Source organism: Schistocerca piceifrons, chromosome 4, assembly GCF_021461385.2.
Source record: "Schistocerca piceifrons isolate TAMUIC-IGC-003096 chromosome 4, iqSchPice1.1, whole genome shotgun sequence".
In the NCBI taxonomy this organism is placed as follows: domain Eukaryota; kingdom Metazoa; phylum Arthropoda; class Insecta; order Orthoptera; family Acrididae; genus Schistocerca; species Schistocerca piceifrons.
In genome coordinates, this window is record NC_060141.1 from 21945161 (window position 1) to 21963030 (window position 17870).

A 17870-nucleotide genomic window follows, 5' to 3' on the forward strand; every position below is an offset into this window, starting at 1 on the left:
CAGAGACAGCTTTCGAAAGCACAAGTGTTTCATTCAAAAGACACGGCTTGTAAACTGAGAAGATTTGATTGAAGCATGCCACCACGAAAGACTCCAAGAAGATACATGATTCACTCAAAAATGTTCTAATACTGATAAAACCCAGTACAATATACCAGATGGTAAATGTACAGCAGAAGTGAAAGTAATATCAGTTGTGCCCCAAGGAAACATAATGGGATGGCTAGTGTTCTCAGTATACAGGTTGATTGTGAAAAAATGTAGAATGACTTGGACAGTAAACCAGAATGAATGTTTCATTATACAGTGAGGAGCACCAGTATGCTGTGTGAAACCTCCTGGCAGATTAAACACTCTGCTGGGAGGTGAAAGCTTAATTGTGGAAGTAGTCTTTAGCTGTTCCATTGCTGTGTGTTATCCCTTCTTCCACTAGTGTTAGTTCAATGTGGTATGTGGGGCATCTGTTGTTGAGTTTGGAAAGTAGATGAGGAGTGTACCGGCAGGCCTGAAACTGTGAGGATGGTTTCCTGGATAACTCATCCCAGACTCACACGCAATTTAAATCTGTCGGGAGGTTTCAAGTTTGTGACAGCCTTTTTATTATACAGGGTGATTCAAAAAGAATACCACAACTTTAGGAATTTAAAACTCTGCAATGACAAAAGGCAGAGCTAAGCACTATCTGTCGGCGAATTAAGGGAGCTATAAAGTTTCATTTAGTTGTACATTTGTTCGCTTGAGGCGCTGTTGACTAGGCGTCAGCGTCAGTTGATGCTAAGATGGCGACCGCTCAACAGAAAGCTTTTTGTGTTATTGAGTACGGCAGAAGTGAATCGACGACAGTTGTTCAGCGTGCATTTCGAACGAAGTATGGTGTTAAACCTCCTGATAGGTGGTGTATTAAACGTTGGTATAAACAGTTTACAGAGAATGGGTGTTTGTGCAAAGGGAAAAGCTGTGGACGGCCGAGAACGAGTGATGAAAATGTAGCACGCATCCAGCAAGCATTTGTTCGCAGCCCAGGAAAATTGACTCGCAGAGCTAGCAGAGAGCTGCAAATTCCACAATCAACTGTATGGAGAGTCCTACGAAAAAGGTTAGTTATGAAACCTTATCGTCTGAAATTGGTTCAAGCACTGTCTGCAGCTGATAAGATTAAAAGAATCGATTTCTGTGATTTTATCCTTGCTCAAATGGAAACAGATGAATCTTTCGTTTCAAAGATTGTGTTTAGTGATGAAGCAACTTTCCACACTAATGGGAAAGTCAACCGTCACAATGTCTGTATATGGGGCACTGAGAATCCGCGGGAAACAACTCAGTATGAACGTGACTCGCCTAAGGTGAACGTTTTCTGTGCCATTTCAGCCAATAAAGTTTTTGGTCCCTTTTTCTTCGAAGGTGCTACTGTAACTGGACTACAGTATATGGAGATGTTAGAGAATTGGCTGTTCCCTCAGCTCGAGCAAGAAGCACAACAATTCATATTTCAGCAGGATGGAGCGCCACCACATTGGCACTTATCTGTCCATAACTACCTGAACGTCAACTACCCGAGGCGATGGATCGGCCGCCAGGCAGCCCGTGACAGAGCACTTCATCACTGGCCTCCAAGAAGCCCTGATCTTACCCCCTGCGATTTTTTCTTATGGGGGTATGTTAAGGATATGGTGTTTCGGCCACCTCTCCCAGCCACCATTGATGATTTGAAACGAGAAATAACAGCAGCTATCCAAACTGTTACGCCTGATATGCTACAGAGAGTGTGGAACGAGTTGGAGTATCGGGTTGATATTGCTCGTGTCTGGAGGGGGCCATATTGAACATCTCTGAACTTGTTTTTGAGTGAAAAAAAACCTTTTTAAATACTCTTTGTAATGATGTATAACAGAAGGTTATATTATGTTTTTTTCATTAAATACACATTTTTAAAGTTGTGGTATTCTTTTTGAATCACCCTGTATACTCTCAATGTGCATAACCTGTAATAAAAATGTAGAAACAGAGTGTAATTGATTGCAGTATCTATAGACCCCATCACATTATTTGTAACTCTTATGGTGATACCTGCATATACAATACTCTGGTAACCAATGTGAAGTGCGTGGCAGAAGGTACTTTCTATTGTCCCACTGGTTAGGGCTTATTCCCATTCCATTCACATATGGAGCACAGGAAGAATGATTGCTTGAATGCCTCTGTGCATGCTGTAATTAATCTAATCTTGCTCTCACGATACCTATGGGAGTGATACATAGGGGGTGGTAGTATATTCGTAGAGTCGTCATTTAAAGCTGGTTCTTGAAACTTTGCTAGTAGACTTTCTCGGGATAGTTTACGTCTGTCTTCAAGACTTTGCCAATTCAGTCTCTTCAGCATCTAGGTAACACTCCGTCAGATCAGACAAACCTGTGACCATTGGTGCTGCCTTTCTCTGCTTCCATTAAATATCCCCTGTTAGTCCTATTTGGTACAGGTCTCACACACTTGAACAATATTCAACAATGGGTTGCATGGATGATTTGTAAGCAACCTCCTTTGTAGACTGATGACATTGCTGCAGTAGTCTACCAATACAATGAAATCTACCTCTTGCTTTACCCACAACTGAACCTTTATGATCATTCCATTTCATATCCCTTAACAGTGTTAGTCCCAAGTATTGTATTGGTTGGTCGATTATAACTGCGACCCATTTATCGTAGGATACTATGTTTTTTTTGCTGTGTGAAATGCACAATTTTACATTTCTGAGCACTATTTAAAGCAAGTTGCTAATCTGTGCACCACTTTGAAATCTTATCAATATTGGACTGAATATATGTGCATCTTCTTTCAGACAGTACTTTGTTATTGTTAATTACATCATCAGCAAAAAGTCTGAGGTTTCTATTGATATTGTCCACAAGGACATTAATATACAACATGAACATCAAGTGCCCCAACAGACTTCCCTGGTGCACACTCAAGTTATTTCTACATCTGATGATGACCTCATCCAAGATAACATGCTGTGTCTTCCCTATCAAAAAGTCCTTAATCTAGTCATAAATTTCATTTGATACACCCTATGAACAAAGTTTTGACAATAGGCATAAGTGTGGTACTGAGTCAAATGCTTTTCAGAAATCAAGGAATACTGGATCTACCTGACAGCCTTGATCCAAAGCTTTCAGTATATCATATAAGAAAAGTGTAACTTGAGCTTCACGTAATCAATGTTTTCAGAATCCATGCTGGTTGGCATAGAGGAGGTCATTCGGTTTAAGGTACTTCATTATGTTTGAGCTCAGAATATGTTCTAAGATTCTACAACAAATCAGTGTCAAGGATATTGGATCACCTCTACCCTTCTTGTTGACGGGTGTGACTTGTGCTTTCTTCTAACTACTGGGCTTGGTTCTTTGTTTGAGAGATCCAAGATAGATCATAGTTAGAAGAGGGGCTAACTCAGTTGCAAACTCAATATAGAATCTGATAGGGATTCCTTCAGGCCCTGGAGCTTCATTCAGTTTTTAATGATTTCTGTTGTTTCTTAATGCCACTGACACATAATATGTGATGATTGTTTAGTATGGGCAGTGAAACATTGTTTGACCAAGATACACGAATAAATGGGCCGAAGGTGCCAGCTAAGCAAATTTGCAAAACCTACTCTGATGATGAGGGTGAATGAAGAGACTAGCTTGAAATCTATGGATCTCAGTACAAGCAGAATTGGCCACTATCCGTGAAAAAGTCTTTCTCCTTTTTTTTCCATTTCTTTAGGACGTATGCACATCTAATTAACAAGTGACATAGCAGATAGCTCTGAATTCAGTTCACAGTTCCCATATGCAGATACAGCCATCTTAACAGGGACATACGTGCTCTACAACCTGTTGAATTCCAGAAAATCTGCAGTTGATGGGTGGTCATCGCTACTTATAGACCTCAAAATCCCAAAATGACTTTCCAGAGGATCTTGCATGAATTTTCCTGTCATTATGTACTTAAAACCTCTGGGCCATAAATACTGTGAAACTTCCAATGTACTCTTTACTGTGACTCTGAGAGATTCTATTGCTCTGTTGGAGGAAAATATATTATTTTCTAAGCACATGGTTTTGTAAAAGTCAACTAATATTTTCTGTGAAGGGGAATCTTTGTAGAGTGAGTTATTTGGTATTTTAGAGTTCAGCACATCTGATACGTTATTCGTATCTCTCATGAATAGTTTTGTGTTTTCACTGCCACTAAAATTTTCAGCATTAGTTTTGCGGGAAATTTCAATTGCATGTGCAGTTGAATTGGTGAATAACTAAAAAGCCAGCTGTTCATTCAATCTTTGGAAAGACACAGGGCCTATATGGGGAGAAGTCATTTTGGGCAAGCTCTAAGGTCTGCAAAATCATCGGATGAGTCCAAAGATAAACTTGTCAATAGAAATTAAAACATATTTCTTGATTTTTATATAGCAACCTACTTCTAGTGTGAAAATAGTTCCTTATACATTTTAATGGGTGTACATAGTCTGAAAATGCCCGAAATTTTCTGTCCTAATTAACTGGATTTTGTGTGCTACATCAAACATTTCCTGGTTTGCCGGTTATTCTTAGATTAATCCAAGGCGTCTTATTTGGTTGACTTCCATCACTTGTGAAACATATCACTCTTGTTGTGTAGCTTCATATTATCACAGTGCAAAGGTTGTTCCATAAAATTTCGGGCGTGCAGCCGCATAAATTCGACTTCTTCTTCTTCTAATATTTTGGCAGAATACCATCAAGCAATCTTCAGAGAGAGCCGAGGTAACTGAAGCTCCAGCACTGCTCCGTCCTTTTAAACCTGTGGTCCAGACCACTGTGCATGTGATACACAAGGCACCAGAGACGTTGATTGACGGCAAAGAGGTATAACATATGCATGGAATTAGATCTATGGCTGCACGGTCAATCCACACGGTGATATCAATTTGTCGCTGCGAGCTGCACTGTTGCGACGTCTTCGCGAGTTTATTACACAGATTGCTGGATTCCAAGATTTGTCCAAGCGGAAGCCACTATCTCTGTTAATTAAATTCGTCACCAACCAGATTGAAATTGCTTCTTTCACTATTGAGTCCCAGAAAGTTTAAGTCAGGGCTAAAATTTTGATGTTATCGTACACTATAGAGTGCCCAGTGTCATTACAGTGCTCTGCCACTGCATATTTATTTGTTGTAACAGCCGGGTGTACCTGCATTGCTCTGTGCATCGCTCCTGGACTGTACATGTCATGTGACTGATGTATGAATGCCCACACTCACAAGGGATCTTGTAAACCCGAGCTTTATGAAGCATCTGATCATCTTTAATGGAACCAAGGATTGCTGCTGTCTTTGGTGGCGGGCGGAAAATCACTTTCACTTTGTGGTTTACTGAGAATCCATCCTATTTTTGATGATAGGCTTCCCATGTATGGCAGAAAAGCCATGGATTTAAAACTTCCCGTGTCTTCTTCTGCATTTCCTATACCCACTGTTGGCTTCATTTGTAGTGCCGTACGTATCTGCTGTGGAGAGTACCCATTGGCTTCAAAAACTCTTACTCATGTGTAAAAGCACGTCCTCCAGACTGCCCTCATCAGCAATGACGTGTGCTCTATGTACCAGGGTTCTGAGTACACTCATCGTCCGCGAGGGTTGGTGGCAGCTATTTGCGAGTAAATAGAAATCCGTATGGGTCGGTTTTTGATATATTGAATGTCCCAAACTGCCATCATCTTTGCGCTCTACCAACACATCCAAAAATGGAAGGCATCCATCTTTTTCGATTTCCATCGTGAACTGAATTTGTCTGTGGATGGAATTCAGATGGTTGAAAAATTCTTTTAATTTGTCTTCACCTTGGAGCCACACTTCAAACGTTTCATCAACATACCTCCAAAACACTGTGGGCTTCAAGGTAGCGGCTTCCAGTGCCTCAGAACCCTGCTACATAGAGCACACGTCATTGCTGACGAGGGTAGTCTGGAGGACGAGCTTTTACAACTGAGTAGAGTTTTTGAAGCCAATGGGTACTCTCCACAGCAGATATGGAAGGCACTACAAATGAAGCCAATAGTGGGTATAAGAAATGCAGCAGAAGACATGGAAAATTTTAAATCCATGGCTTTTCTGCCATATATGGGAAGCCTATCATCAAATATGGGACGGATCCTCAGTAAACGCAAAGTTATAGGTACTTTTTGCCCTCCACCAAAGACAGCAACACTCTAGGATTCCGTTAAAGATGATCAGATGCTTTGTAAGCCTGGGGTTTACAAGATCCCTTGTGAGTGTGGGCATTCATATATCGAACAGATGACACGTACGGTCCAGGAGAGATGCACAGAGCACCGCAGGCACACCCTCCTGTTAGAACAAAATCTGCGGTGGCAGAGTACTGTATTGACACTGGGCACTCTATAGTGTACGATAACATCAAAATTTTAGCCTTGACTTCATCTTTCTGGGACTCAGTAGTGAAAGAAGCAATTGAAATTCAGTTGGCGACAAATTTAATTAATAGAGATAGTGATTTCAGCTTGGACAAATCTTGGAATCCAGCAATCTGTGTAATAAACTCATGTAGATGTAGCGACAGTGCAGTTCGCAGTGACACATCGATATCACCGTGCGGATTGACCGTGCAGCCATAGATCTAATTCCATGCATATGTTATACCTCTTTGCCACGGATCAAAGTCTCTGGCGCCTTGTATATCTGTGGCCGCAGGCGCAGTGATCTGGTCCGCAGGTTTAAAAGGATGGAGCAAGTACTGGAGCGTCAAGTCACCTCGGCTCACTCTGAAGATGACTGGACGGTATTCAGCCGAAATATTAGAAGAAGAAGTCGAATTTAGGTGGCTGCACACTCGAAATTTTATGGAACACATCTCTCTTGTTCCAACTGTACGATTATCAGTATCAGTGTTTTAGCTAGGATATCACAACACATTGCATTTTTGCTCACATAAACTGCAGCTATTTGAATCAAGCTATAAAGGGGAGGAATAATAAACATGAATACCAAAGTGTGGTTTGTGGTTTGCCAAAGTTTCCCCCCCCCCCCCCTCCCCCCCCCCGCCCCCCCCTCTCTGGAGTTAAATCACCTAAGTCTACAAAACCACCGTCTTTGAGTGAAGAGGAATTAGACCAAATGTCTTCCCTTAGTTAAACGCCATTGAAATTTACAATGTGTAAATGTTTATTTTCGCCCTTTTCATTTTTAAACACTTCTCTGATAGCATGGTATTTATGTTGAAACCATATGAGCATCGAAATCCCTTGCAGAGATTTCTTAAATGATGTTCGGAAGGCAGAGGAAGTAAGTCATGCCTTCAACAATGCCTATAGTCCTTAGGAGATTTAATTTTCTGAAGCAAGCTTTCCAGAATAAACCCATCACTGTATCAAATACCTGTTGGGCTTGTTTGGCACTTCTTAAGTATACTGTCTATGACTAATTTCTGTTTCCTACTCAGGAAATTCAAAGTAATACATTCACAGGACATGGACTGTGTTACAGTAGAAACTTTCTTTTCTAACAAAATTACTCTCTCTCTCTCTCTCTCTCTCTCTCTCTCTCTCTCTCTCTCTTTCAGCAGCTGATTAGTGTTCTCACTAGCATTATTTTAAGATTTTTGACTGTATGTCTCAGACTGTTGATAATTTTTCTGCCATCAGCTTCACTGTCTGCTACATTGGAAACGCTAGGTACTACAAGTGGAGTGCAAATTGCTGAATAATTTTGATACATAATGGGACTGCTTTTTTCATTATTTTCTTTGGAACAGATTTCCATGTTTTCAAGTGAGTTGTTAATTAGCTTGAGAAGTTTGGAAACGTGAGGCAGTGACCATTGGTTTAAATTGCGTCTGGTTCTCGGTATTTCCACACTGTTTCCTTCTATAATGAATGAGTCCATTTTAAAAAGCAAATCATCAGTGAAATGTTTCTCACGTACACATGATTTACTTGTTAGTTGAATATCCATCCTCAGAATAGATTTAGCCCATTTAGCAAAATCACTGGTGTTTTTTGGGTGTCAAAAAAAGTGCCCACCTGTTGCAGATAATATGTCGTACCCTGATTGACACCCAGGAACAAAACAACACGCCCTACTCATTAATGCAGGTTTCTTTGTTGGGTGACAGTAATTCAATAACACCACACAAATTATCAGTAAATGTGCAAAAAGTCTGCAACACGCATAAATATTGCTGTTACTTTTTGATAAAAAATTCTTAAACTTCATGAAATGCAACAAATCACAACAACAACTCTAAATGCGTCTTACCAGCCACACTGTTAGAAATCTACTTCAGCCAGTCGGGAATAGGACATTTTATTTACAAGAGATTCGGATTGCTTTGGAAATTTCACTTTTTTGTTTTACTTCCTCAGTCTCACCCTTTTTTTTTGAATTGGCAGGGGAGGAGGGATTACGAGAGCTGGTTGAATACAGACAGACATAGTCAATAATTTGCACTAGCGAAATTTCATTATGAAATGTGTATATGCAGGTGATGTAACTTCTCTTGAGCCATTTCATGTTTATTGAAATTCTTAGTAGTTCTGCCGTTGACATATAAGATTTGTTTCTTGTAGCTCAGTTTTGATTGTGAAGGCTAAATATTACCTTTGTTGCAGTGCAACTGACGTGGAGTTACTTCTTGTAAATAAAAAAGTAATACCATTTTCTTGATATTTCAGGATAGCTGGCTGGAAGCAGCGTGAACATCCAATGTTGTACAATGCCCTGCATATTGGTGATCAGCTTTTAACAGTTGTAGGAGTTCCTGTTCAGAGTGCAACAGATGCCAACAGGCTTATTAGAGGAGCCATGGGACTCTATGTAAGTCAATCTTTTATAACCATAATTGAAGAAATAAAATATGTGTTGTTGTCAGCCTTTATTAATTGCACAGTTACCAGAAAACAAAGAGTAGGACATAATTTTTTTTTTAAACAAATTTTGAAAGACAGGAACAAGTTCTGGCAGTCGCAAGATAAGGAATATTTGAGCATTGTATGCAGTTCTTGTGAGTTTTCCCTGTTGCATGGTGAGGATCGATAAGTTATTCCCTTTCTTGACTGACAAACTGAGTAAGTGTAGTGACCCGCATTGATTCTTGTACAATTATTTCTAGGCATAATAAAATGTTGTGTCCGTCATTATCTGCGTGTTTTTGTGGTGAAAACAGTAAGCACTACTTATTCTACTCAGCTTCACCAGTTCACTGCCTTATGCTTGGAATAAGGGTCAAGATAGATTGGGTGCATTACTTTCTCCCCTTGTTCACATGAAGACCACAGAGACACTCTTCCACTTTATTTCTTTTCAAGTGGTGATGTTCAAATGCTAGTAGAACCAGTGGAATGTTTCAGATACACAAACGTGAATTTTTAAGTGATATTGTAAATGACAAAACAACAAATTTTGTAACATTATCTGGAAACAAAAATCAAGATTCAGTTTTTGTTTTCCAAAAGAAGAATCCATAGAGATTCCATAAACTGATGACAGAAAATGTTCAAGATTAATGAGTGTTTTTCTTTTTCATTGAAAGCAGAAATATTTTTGGTCACCCAAATTCAGATACTCTGGAAATGAATGTTAGTAGATATGTTGCATATTGACTACTTGGTTATAGCTAATTGTAGCTGTCTTCCATGTCCTACAGAATTGCAGTTGCAAATTTAAGTGTCACATATGTTATGAGCACAAGTGTCAAAAGGCCAGCATAATAGCAGCTACTCAGTTTCTTATGCTGATATATATTTCTTCATTAAGCAGGTTGAGACATACATCTAAACCGAGCGAGGTGGCGCAGTGGTTAGCACACTGGACTCGCATTTGGGAGGACGACGGTTCAATCCCGTCTCCGGCCATCCTGATTTAGATTTTCCGTGATTTCCCTAAATCGTTTCAGGCAAATGCCGGGATGGTTCCTTTGAAAGGGCACGGCCGATTTCCTTCCCAATCCTTCCCTAACCCGAGCTTGCGCTCCGTCTCTAATGACCTCGTTCTTGACGGGACGTTAAACACTAACCACCACCACCACCACATACATCTAAGTACATATATACTTTCAAACAATGGAAAATGTGGGATGGAATGTAACAATATTATGAAAAGGAAAGTTGCTACTCATCATATAGCGGAGATGCTGAGTCACAGATAGGCACAACAAAAAGACACCCTCAATTAAAGATTTTGGCCATCAAGGCCTTCGTTTCAGTTGCCTGAGACTGCAGTTGTGTTTGAGTGTGAAGGCTTGAATGAATGGCTAAAAGCTTTAATTGTGAGAGTTTATTTGTCGTGCCTATGTTCAGCTGTACACCTGACAACCCAAGAATGTCAAATTAATAAGAGACGGGACAGAGTCACAACAGTACACAAAACAGGTCAGAATATAGTTGCCGAAGCAACAAAAAACCACGCTAGATGTAAAAGAATGCAAGACCTCCAAGATTGGCAGTGGATTTTAGATGCTCAAAACCTAGTGCATGCTTCAATGTGGATGCTTTTAATACTTTCTACAATGGAACTCTGCCTCGAAAATCCATGTGTGAAGTATACCAGCAGCAAGACAATCTTTCTGTCACTGTGTGATTGCAGTGACATGTTACTGACGAAAGTGTCATTAAAACAGGGTTACTAAATATGGTTTTCTAAAACTCTTTCACACAAAATGATGCTGTAAATATTCCAGAATTCGATTTAATAACAGTTGTCAAACTGACTAATTTGGAAGTAGATATCCTCTATGTGCCAGAGGAGCTTGAAGCCAAAGACAAGTCTTCTGGTCCAGGTTCTATACCAGTTAGGGTCTTTTGGGAGTATGCTGCTGAAATAGCTCCATTTTTAGCAATCATATGTAACCACTTGCTACACTACAAATCTGTACATAAAGAGTGTGAAATTCTGGTCCAGATTGGATACAGTTAGGTTCATTTGGGAGTACGCTGATGCAGTAATTCCATATTTAGCAATCATGTACAACTGCTCACTCTATCTGTACATAAGAATTCGAAAGTTACAAGTCACACCAATGCACAAGAAAAGAAGCGGAATTAATCTGCTCGAATACAGACTCCTATCATTGACTGTGATTTGCAGTAGGATTTGTAAAGGATAAAGCTATGAATGGGATTTGAAGCCATCAGAGGAGTACTGTGACAAAACCGGGCCACCACCCAGTCAGCCACAGCTGGCAAGGGGACTGCATTGACAGCAGTTTCACAACCCCTCTGTGATGACAGACCATACTTCCTGCAAACAGGTCTCACAGCCCACAGGAGTATTGTAGCCCAAATACGACAACCAGGGGGTCACCAACACATTCCAGATAATTCGGCACGACAAACTAACCAATATAAACATCAGGAGAAGCAGTATTTATCATGGCCGAATCAGCTCCATCAGTCAGCCAACTGGGGCAGTATGTGATGCGTGGCCTGCGTCAGTCGTTGGGCAAAGTGCATTAATCTGCAAGGAGACTACATTGAAAAATAAAAAAAGTTTCAGTGATGTAAGTACTTTTTTTCTATTCCATTCCAGCAACTTTTCAAACCACTCTCGTACTATCGTGAAATGGGAGAGAGTGTCACGGATGTGATACATGAGCTGGGGTAGCAGTCATTAAATCAAAGGTGTTTTTTGTTGTGGTGGGATCTTTTCACGAAATTTGAAGCACCAACTTTCTTCTCTGAATACAAAAGTATTTTGTTGACTCTCACCTAGTTAGGGAGAAATGGTAATTGTAATAAAATAAATCTGAACTCACATGAAGAGATTTTAAGTTTTTGTGTTTCCTGCACACTGTTCAAGACCAATTACTGTTCTGCAGTCCCGTAAAGCAGTGGTAGTGATGTGCAGTGTAACTGAAGAAACTAGAAACGTTTGTTGGAATTGCTTCATGAACAGACAACTTTTGTACGTCTCTATTCGTGACGAAAGAGAGAGAGGGAGAGAGAGAAGACTTCATGAGTTCTGCATGAATTTTAACCAGTAATAGCAAGTACCTTGTTCAAGAATCACAAGAGAATAATGTTTACTTGGAAAAGGCCAGGAGACACTGGATGTTATCAACTGAATTACGTAATAGCAAGATGAAATTTTGAAATCATGGATTTGATTGTAAGACATACCCAAGAGCAGATATTGACTCAGATCAAAGTTTAATGATGATAAAGATTTGGGAAGTCGAAGAAAATCACGTGGAAGAATCAGTACACAAGAAAGTGTAATACTGAAATGTTGAAGAATCTTGATGTGTGTTTACAGTTTTCTGATGCTTTAGATATTGTGGTAGTTCAGTTCTGAAGAAATTGGCATCTTGAAAAACAGTAATAATAAAATTGAAGACGTATATAGGTATGTTGTTGTTGTGGTCTTCAGTCCTGAGACTGGTTTGATGCAGCTCTCCACGCTATTCTATCCTGTGCAAGCTTCTTCATCTCCCAGTACGTACTGCAGCCTCCATCCCTCTGAATCTGCTTAGTGTATTCATCTCTTGGCCTCCCTCTACGATTTTTACCCTCCACGCTGCCCTCCAATACTAAATTGGTGATCCCTTGATGCCTCAGAACATGTCCTACTAACCGATCCCTTCTTCTAGTCAAGTTGTGCCACAAACTCCTTCCCAATCCTATTCAGTACCTCCTCATTAGTTATGTGATCTACCCATCTAATCTTCAGCATTCTTCTGTAGCACATTTCGAAAGCTTCTATTCTCTTCTTGTCCAAACTAGTTATCGTTCATGTTTCATTTCCATACATGGCTACACTCCATACTCCTTCGACCATCATCAGTTATTTTGCTCCACTAATAGCAAAACTCCTTTACTACTTTAAGTGTCTTATTTCCTAATCTAATTTCCTCAGCATCACCCAACTAAATTCGACTACATTCCATTATCTTCGTTTTGCTTTTGTTGATGTTAATCTTATATCCTCCTTTCAAGACACTGTCCATTCCGTTCAACTGCTCTTCCAAGTCCTTTGCTGTCTCTGACAGAATTACAATGTCATCGGCGAACCTCAAAGTTTTTATTTCTTCTCCATGGATTTTAATACCTACACCAAATTTTCTATCTCAGTCTTTCATTCTTATAGAAGAATGAAAGACTAAGATAGAAGCACTGGGATTAAAAAGAGCATGAGACAGGGATGCATTTTTTGTTCTCTATTATTTTAACCTAAATGTCAGAGAGAGGTGGTGAGGCATTCAGAAGTGGGAATAAAATTCAAGCTGAGAGGCTATCAGTGACTGATAAGAACTGGAGGACCTATTGAAGGGAATGAACTCTCTTCTGAACACAGAATTTTGATTGAGAGTAATCCAAACAATGATGAAAGTAATGAGGTGTTGCAGAAATGAGATTAATGACAAACGAAACATCAAAACTGGGGACTGTGAATTAAATGAAATTAAGGGCTTCTACTACCTCAAAAGCAAAATAATCTATGACTGGCAAAGCAAGAAAGAAATAGAAAGCAAACTAGTTCAGTTAACTAGAGCATTCCTTCCCAAAAGAATCTGATAAGTATCAAACATAGGTTTTAATTTGATACAGGGTGTTCTGAGACTGTACCACTTGGAGAATGTTCTTGGGAAGAAGTGAATGGTGGGTTAAGGAAAACTAAAGAACGTGCTCCAAATATGATATTATAGATGAACGCTGAGAATTAGATAGGAAATTTGGTGCTTCTCTGCAAAATCATTGAGAAAAGGAATATGTTGAAAACCGCTAACTAGAAGAAGGAACAGTATTATAGCACATGTTAAGACCTTGTGGATTGACACCTGTCTAAATAAGTCACACATCATTTTGTCTGTGGTTGTTACATTCAGTTGTTATCTGACAACGAACCAATAAGCCGAAAGCCAATTCGAGATCAAATAAATGTTATTTGCAGTACAGCAGGAAAGTGTTCCCCATTTAATAGATTTGCCTTGTGCTGTCAAGCACTGACAGAAAATACATTTAATGTCATACCCACTCATTCTGTGATATTTTGCATAGTGGGTTATTCCTACAGAATTGGTGAAGTTCATGTAGCTCTCCGTTTTAGTTTAACTAAATAGAAGTCTCAGGAGACAACTTTACCTCATTTTTATCATGTTTAATTTAATGTCCAGTTTGCTCCTATAGTTCAAAATACAGGCATATTTTCTGTTGCCATCCCTTACTCGGTATGTTGACCACAGAATACGGAACTAGCATTCAGTAGAAAGAGGGTTTAAATCTCCTTCCGGCCATTCAGATCTAGTTTTTCATGATTTCCCTAAATCACATAAGGCAAATGCCAGGATTTTTCCTTTGAAAAGAAAATATTAATTTCTGTCCCCACCCATCCTTAACTTGAGTTCGTATTTCATTCTATAATAATTTGTTGTCAACTTGAGCTAAACTCATTATATCTTTACTTTAGGAATTAAAGTGTTGTTGATTCTGCCTTGTCAGTAGGAGAAATCAATCTTACTTTTGATAAAATCTATTGACTTTCTCGCATTGCTACATCTGTCATTTTTCTACGATGTAAGAAAGGTGTATCAAAAAGGTAACGTCATTATTGCACTATTGTTCAATTTTGTATTGGTGACCCAGTTTTGATCCAGCAGAAGAGGTTGAGCATAAAATAAATTGTACGTATGAAGTGTTGCATTCTAAAAAGTAGCCTCTGTAAAGATTTGAGCTTCAGATGCTCTTTTTTAGTCATGTCATTAAAGAAAATTGGTATCTCCTTTACATTTGATGTAATTTTGTTTTTTAACCATAGGTGGAGCTCGTTATTCGTCGTGTACCATTTGGACGTGTGTTTGCCATTCATCGAGAGGCAGATGGACAGAGCTTAGGTGTGGTGCAGGAAGGCAATACAGCTGAAGTACGTGATGTTGTAGCTAACTCTCCAGCAGCTCGGGCCGGTTTGGCTCCTCGAGCACCAACGTGTGATGGACTGTCACTCACCACGTGGACTCTCACGGAGATAAATGGTCGACCCTTAAACCTATTCTTCAAGGACGGAGAAGTTCGTGACCGTCTGAATGCTGTCGGCAAAGAGGTTTCTGTCTTAGTACAGCCTTCTGACTTTGTGAGGCAGCTTAAGAAGCAGCTGAAAGCCATCAGAGGTTATAAGGATTATATTGTGCAATAGTGGAAGTGATTTATTTTCCTTAAACATCACATGTCCTGTCCACAGCCCTCTACCTTTCTTCACATCCATATTTACTGACAGTAGTTCTCTTTGCCCTGCCTTTTCTTCACACACCTTTCCACAGATAGCTTGGGTCCATGCCATCCAAGATATCTACCCAGTACATCATTCATTTAGACTTATTTTACATTCCTATTCTTCATTTTATCATAGATATATATTATAGAGTAAATATCATTTTTTAAAAGTTTTGTCTTCCAGTGAGGTGTCTGGTGCCTTCAGAATAAGCATACTGTGATACGTAATTGCTATAATAGACTTTAGCTTACATTTGTTATGAAAATATCATAACACTTACAAATTATGCTGCTGCTTACTGGTATTAAGAGATAAGTATTTGCGACAACTGAATTTAAATCATTAATATAATATATTAGAAAATCATAACAACTGTGATACAGTATTTTTAAACTCGTCGTCTTGTTTTCCCCTTCCAGCTATACCAAATTAATTTGAAGTGATTAGTGAGTAATAGCTTCCTTGTATGTGTGCACTAAAATTACAATGGTAAGAATAACAGGTTAACAATGCACTTTAGAGCTGAGGAAGTAAATTTGTTTTTTCTTCGTAACTTAATTTTTTGAGACATCAGTCTTCTGACTGGTTTGATGCGGCCCACCATGAATTCCTCTACTGTGCCAACGTCTTCATCTTTGAGTAGCTCTTGCACTCAACATCCTCAATTATTTGTTGGCTTTATTCTAATCTCTGTCTTTCCTGTACAGTTTTTACTGTCTCTGCAGCTGCCTCTAGTACTGTGGAAGTTATTCTTTGATGTCTTAATACATGTCCTATCATCCTGTCCCTTCTTGTCAGTGTTTTCCGTATGTTCCTTTCTTTGCTGATACTGTGGAGAACCTTCTCATTCCTTCCTTTTATCAGTCCACTAATTTTCAACATTCTTCTGTAGGACCACATTTCAAATGCTTTGATTCTCTTGTTTCTGGTTTTCCCACAGCCTGTGGTTCATTGCCATACAATGCTCTGCTCCAAATGTACATGCTCAGAAATTTCTCCTTCAAGTTAAGGCCTATGTTTGATACTAATAGATATCTTTTGGCCAGTAATGTCCTCATTGTGTGTGCCAGTCTGCTTTTTATGTCCTCATTGCTTATTCTGTCTTTGGTTACTTTACTTCCAGTGTTGCAGAATTCCTTAACTCGCCTACTTCATGATCACAAATTTTGATGTTACGCTTCTCACTACTCATATTTCTGCTGCTTCTAATTACTTTTGTCTGTCCTTTGTTTACTCTGTGTCCATATTGTGTGTTCATTATACTGTTCATTCCATTGAACGGATCCTGTAATTCTTCTTCATATTCACTGAAGATACCAATGTCATCAGCAAATCTTATCATTGATAACCTTTCACCCTGAATTTTAATCCCACTCTTGAACTTTTCTTTATTCCCATCATTGTTTCTTCTGTGTACAGACTGAACAATAGTGGCCAAAGACTGCATCCCTGTATTACACCCTTTTTAACTTGAGCCCTTCGTTCTCAGTCTTCGAATCTTATTGCCCGGGTTGGAGGATTTCTTGTACACATTGGGTACGGATACAGACAATTCACGAATCTCATTCTCCACTCCCTCTTAGTCCATCCCCTTCTCCCTCCTCTGCCCATTTGCTCCTCTCCCCTCTGCCCATTTCTTTCTCCCCCTCTTTCTGACCATCTTCTCCTGTCTTCTTGCCCCTACCCTTCTCCCCCATCTTCTCATCCCATATCCTCCTTTTCTCAGTGCCCATCCCCCCCCCCCCCCCGTCACCCCCCCCCTCTCTCTCTCTTTCTCTGCTCATCTCCTCCTGCCCCATCTGTCTTTCTGCCTCCTCCTACGTGCTGTCTATGTCCATCCCTTTCTATATCCATCTTGATCTTCCGCCAGCTGTACTCATTGGCCCATGTAGTCCCATCATGCAATGCAGCCCACATATCAGTGACTGGAAAACTGTTTCTTGCCGTGATGTCCTGATCAGTAAGGCAGCCCAATATTGTTCCTACACAACACAACTGTTGCGCAGGACATCCTGTACAGCAGTTGCTGAGAAAAACATGTTCTCACCCACGACACTGTCTCTGTTGTAGCTTGGAGGCTATAAACCCCACAGTACTGATGCTTGTGAGGTTTGCTATTCATGTGCCATATTTGGTTGAAATTGATCCAGAAGGAGATCCAGGACATACATACATACCGTATTTACTCGAATCTAAGCCGCACTCGAATCTAAGCCGCACTCGAATCTAAGCCGCACCTGAAAAATGAGACTCGAAATCAAGAAAAAAAAAAAATAATTCCCGAATCTAAGCCGCACCTGAAATTTGAGACTCGAAATTCAAGGGGAGAGAAAAGTTTTAGGCTGCACCTCCAAATCGAAAGAAAGTTGGTCCATTGTAATATGAGGCACAATTTAGGTCGAATGAATGACGATACAGCTACAGTAGTTTGGTTCCAGTCGTAAGCCTAGCAGTTAAGCTTTTCCAGGTAGCAATTGCTATGCATCAGGCGCTCCGTCCATGTAGCCTTCCTTTTTCACGTGCTTCGTTTGGTTTGAATTGATTGCTTTTTTTTTAAAAAAAAATCTGATGAGTGACGTTCTCTTTGTTATAGGTGTTTACGTCACTCTAAGCTGAAAATGCATTA

The 17870-nt window shown here is 39.7% G+C and overlaps 1 protein-coding gene across 1 annotated transcript in view; it reads left to right on the forward strand.

Annotated features, from left to right (window-relative positions):
• The window catches only part of LOC124795397, a 128093-nt gene extending 112740 nt beyond the window's left edge, over nucleotides 1-15353 (forward strand). Inside the window, exons 12-13 of the mRNA XM_047259412.1 lie at nucleotides 8716-8857; nucleotides 14792-15353. Coding sequence (XP_047115368.1) covers nucleotides 8716-8857; nucleotides 14792-15166 — 517 coding nt within the window. The 3' untranslated portion in view covers nucleotides 15167-15353. The remainder of the gene's footprint in view (nucleotides 1-8715; nucleotides 8858-14791) is intronic.
• Nucleotides 15354-17870: the final 2517 nt, after the last annotated feature.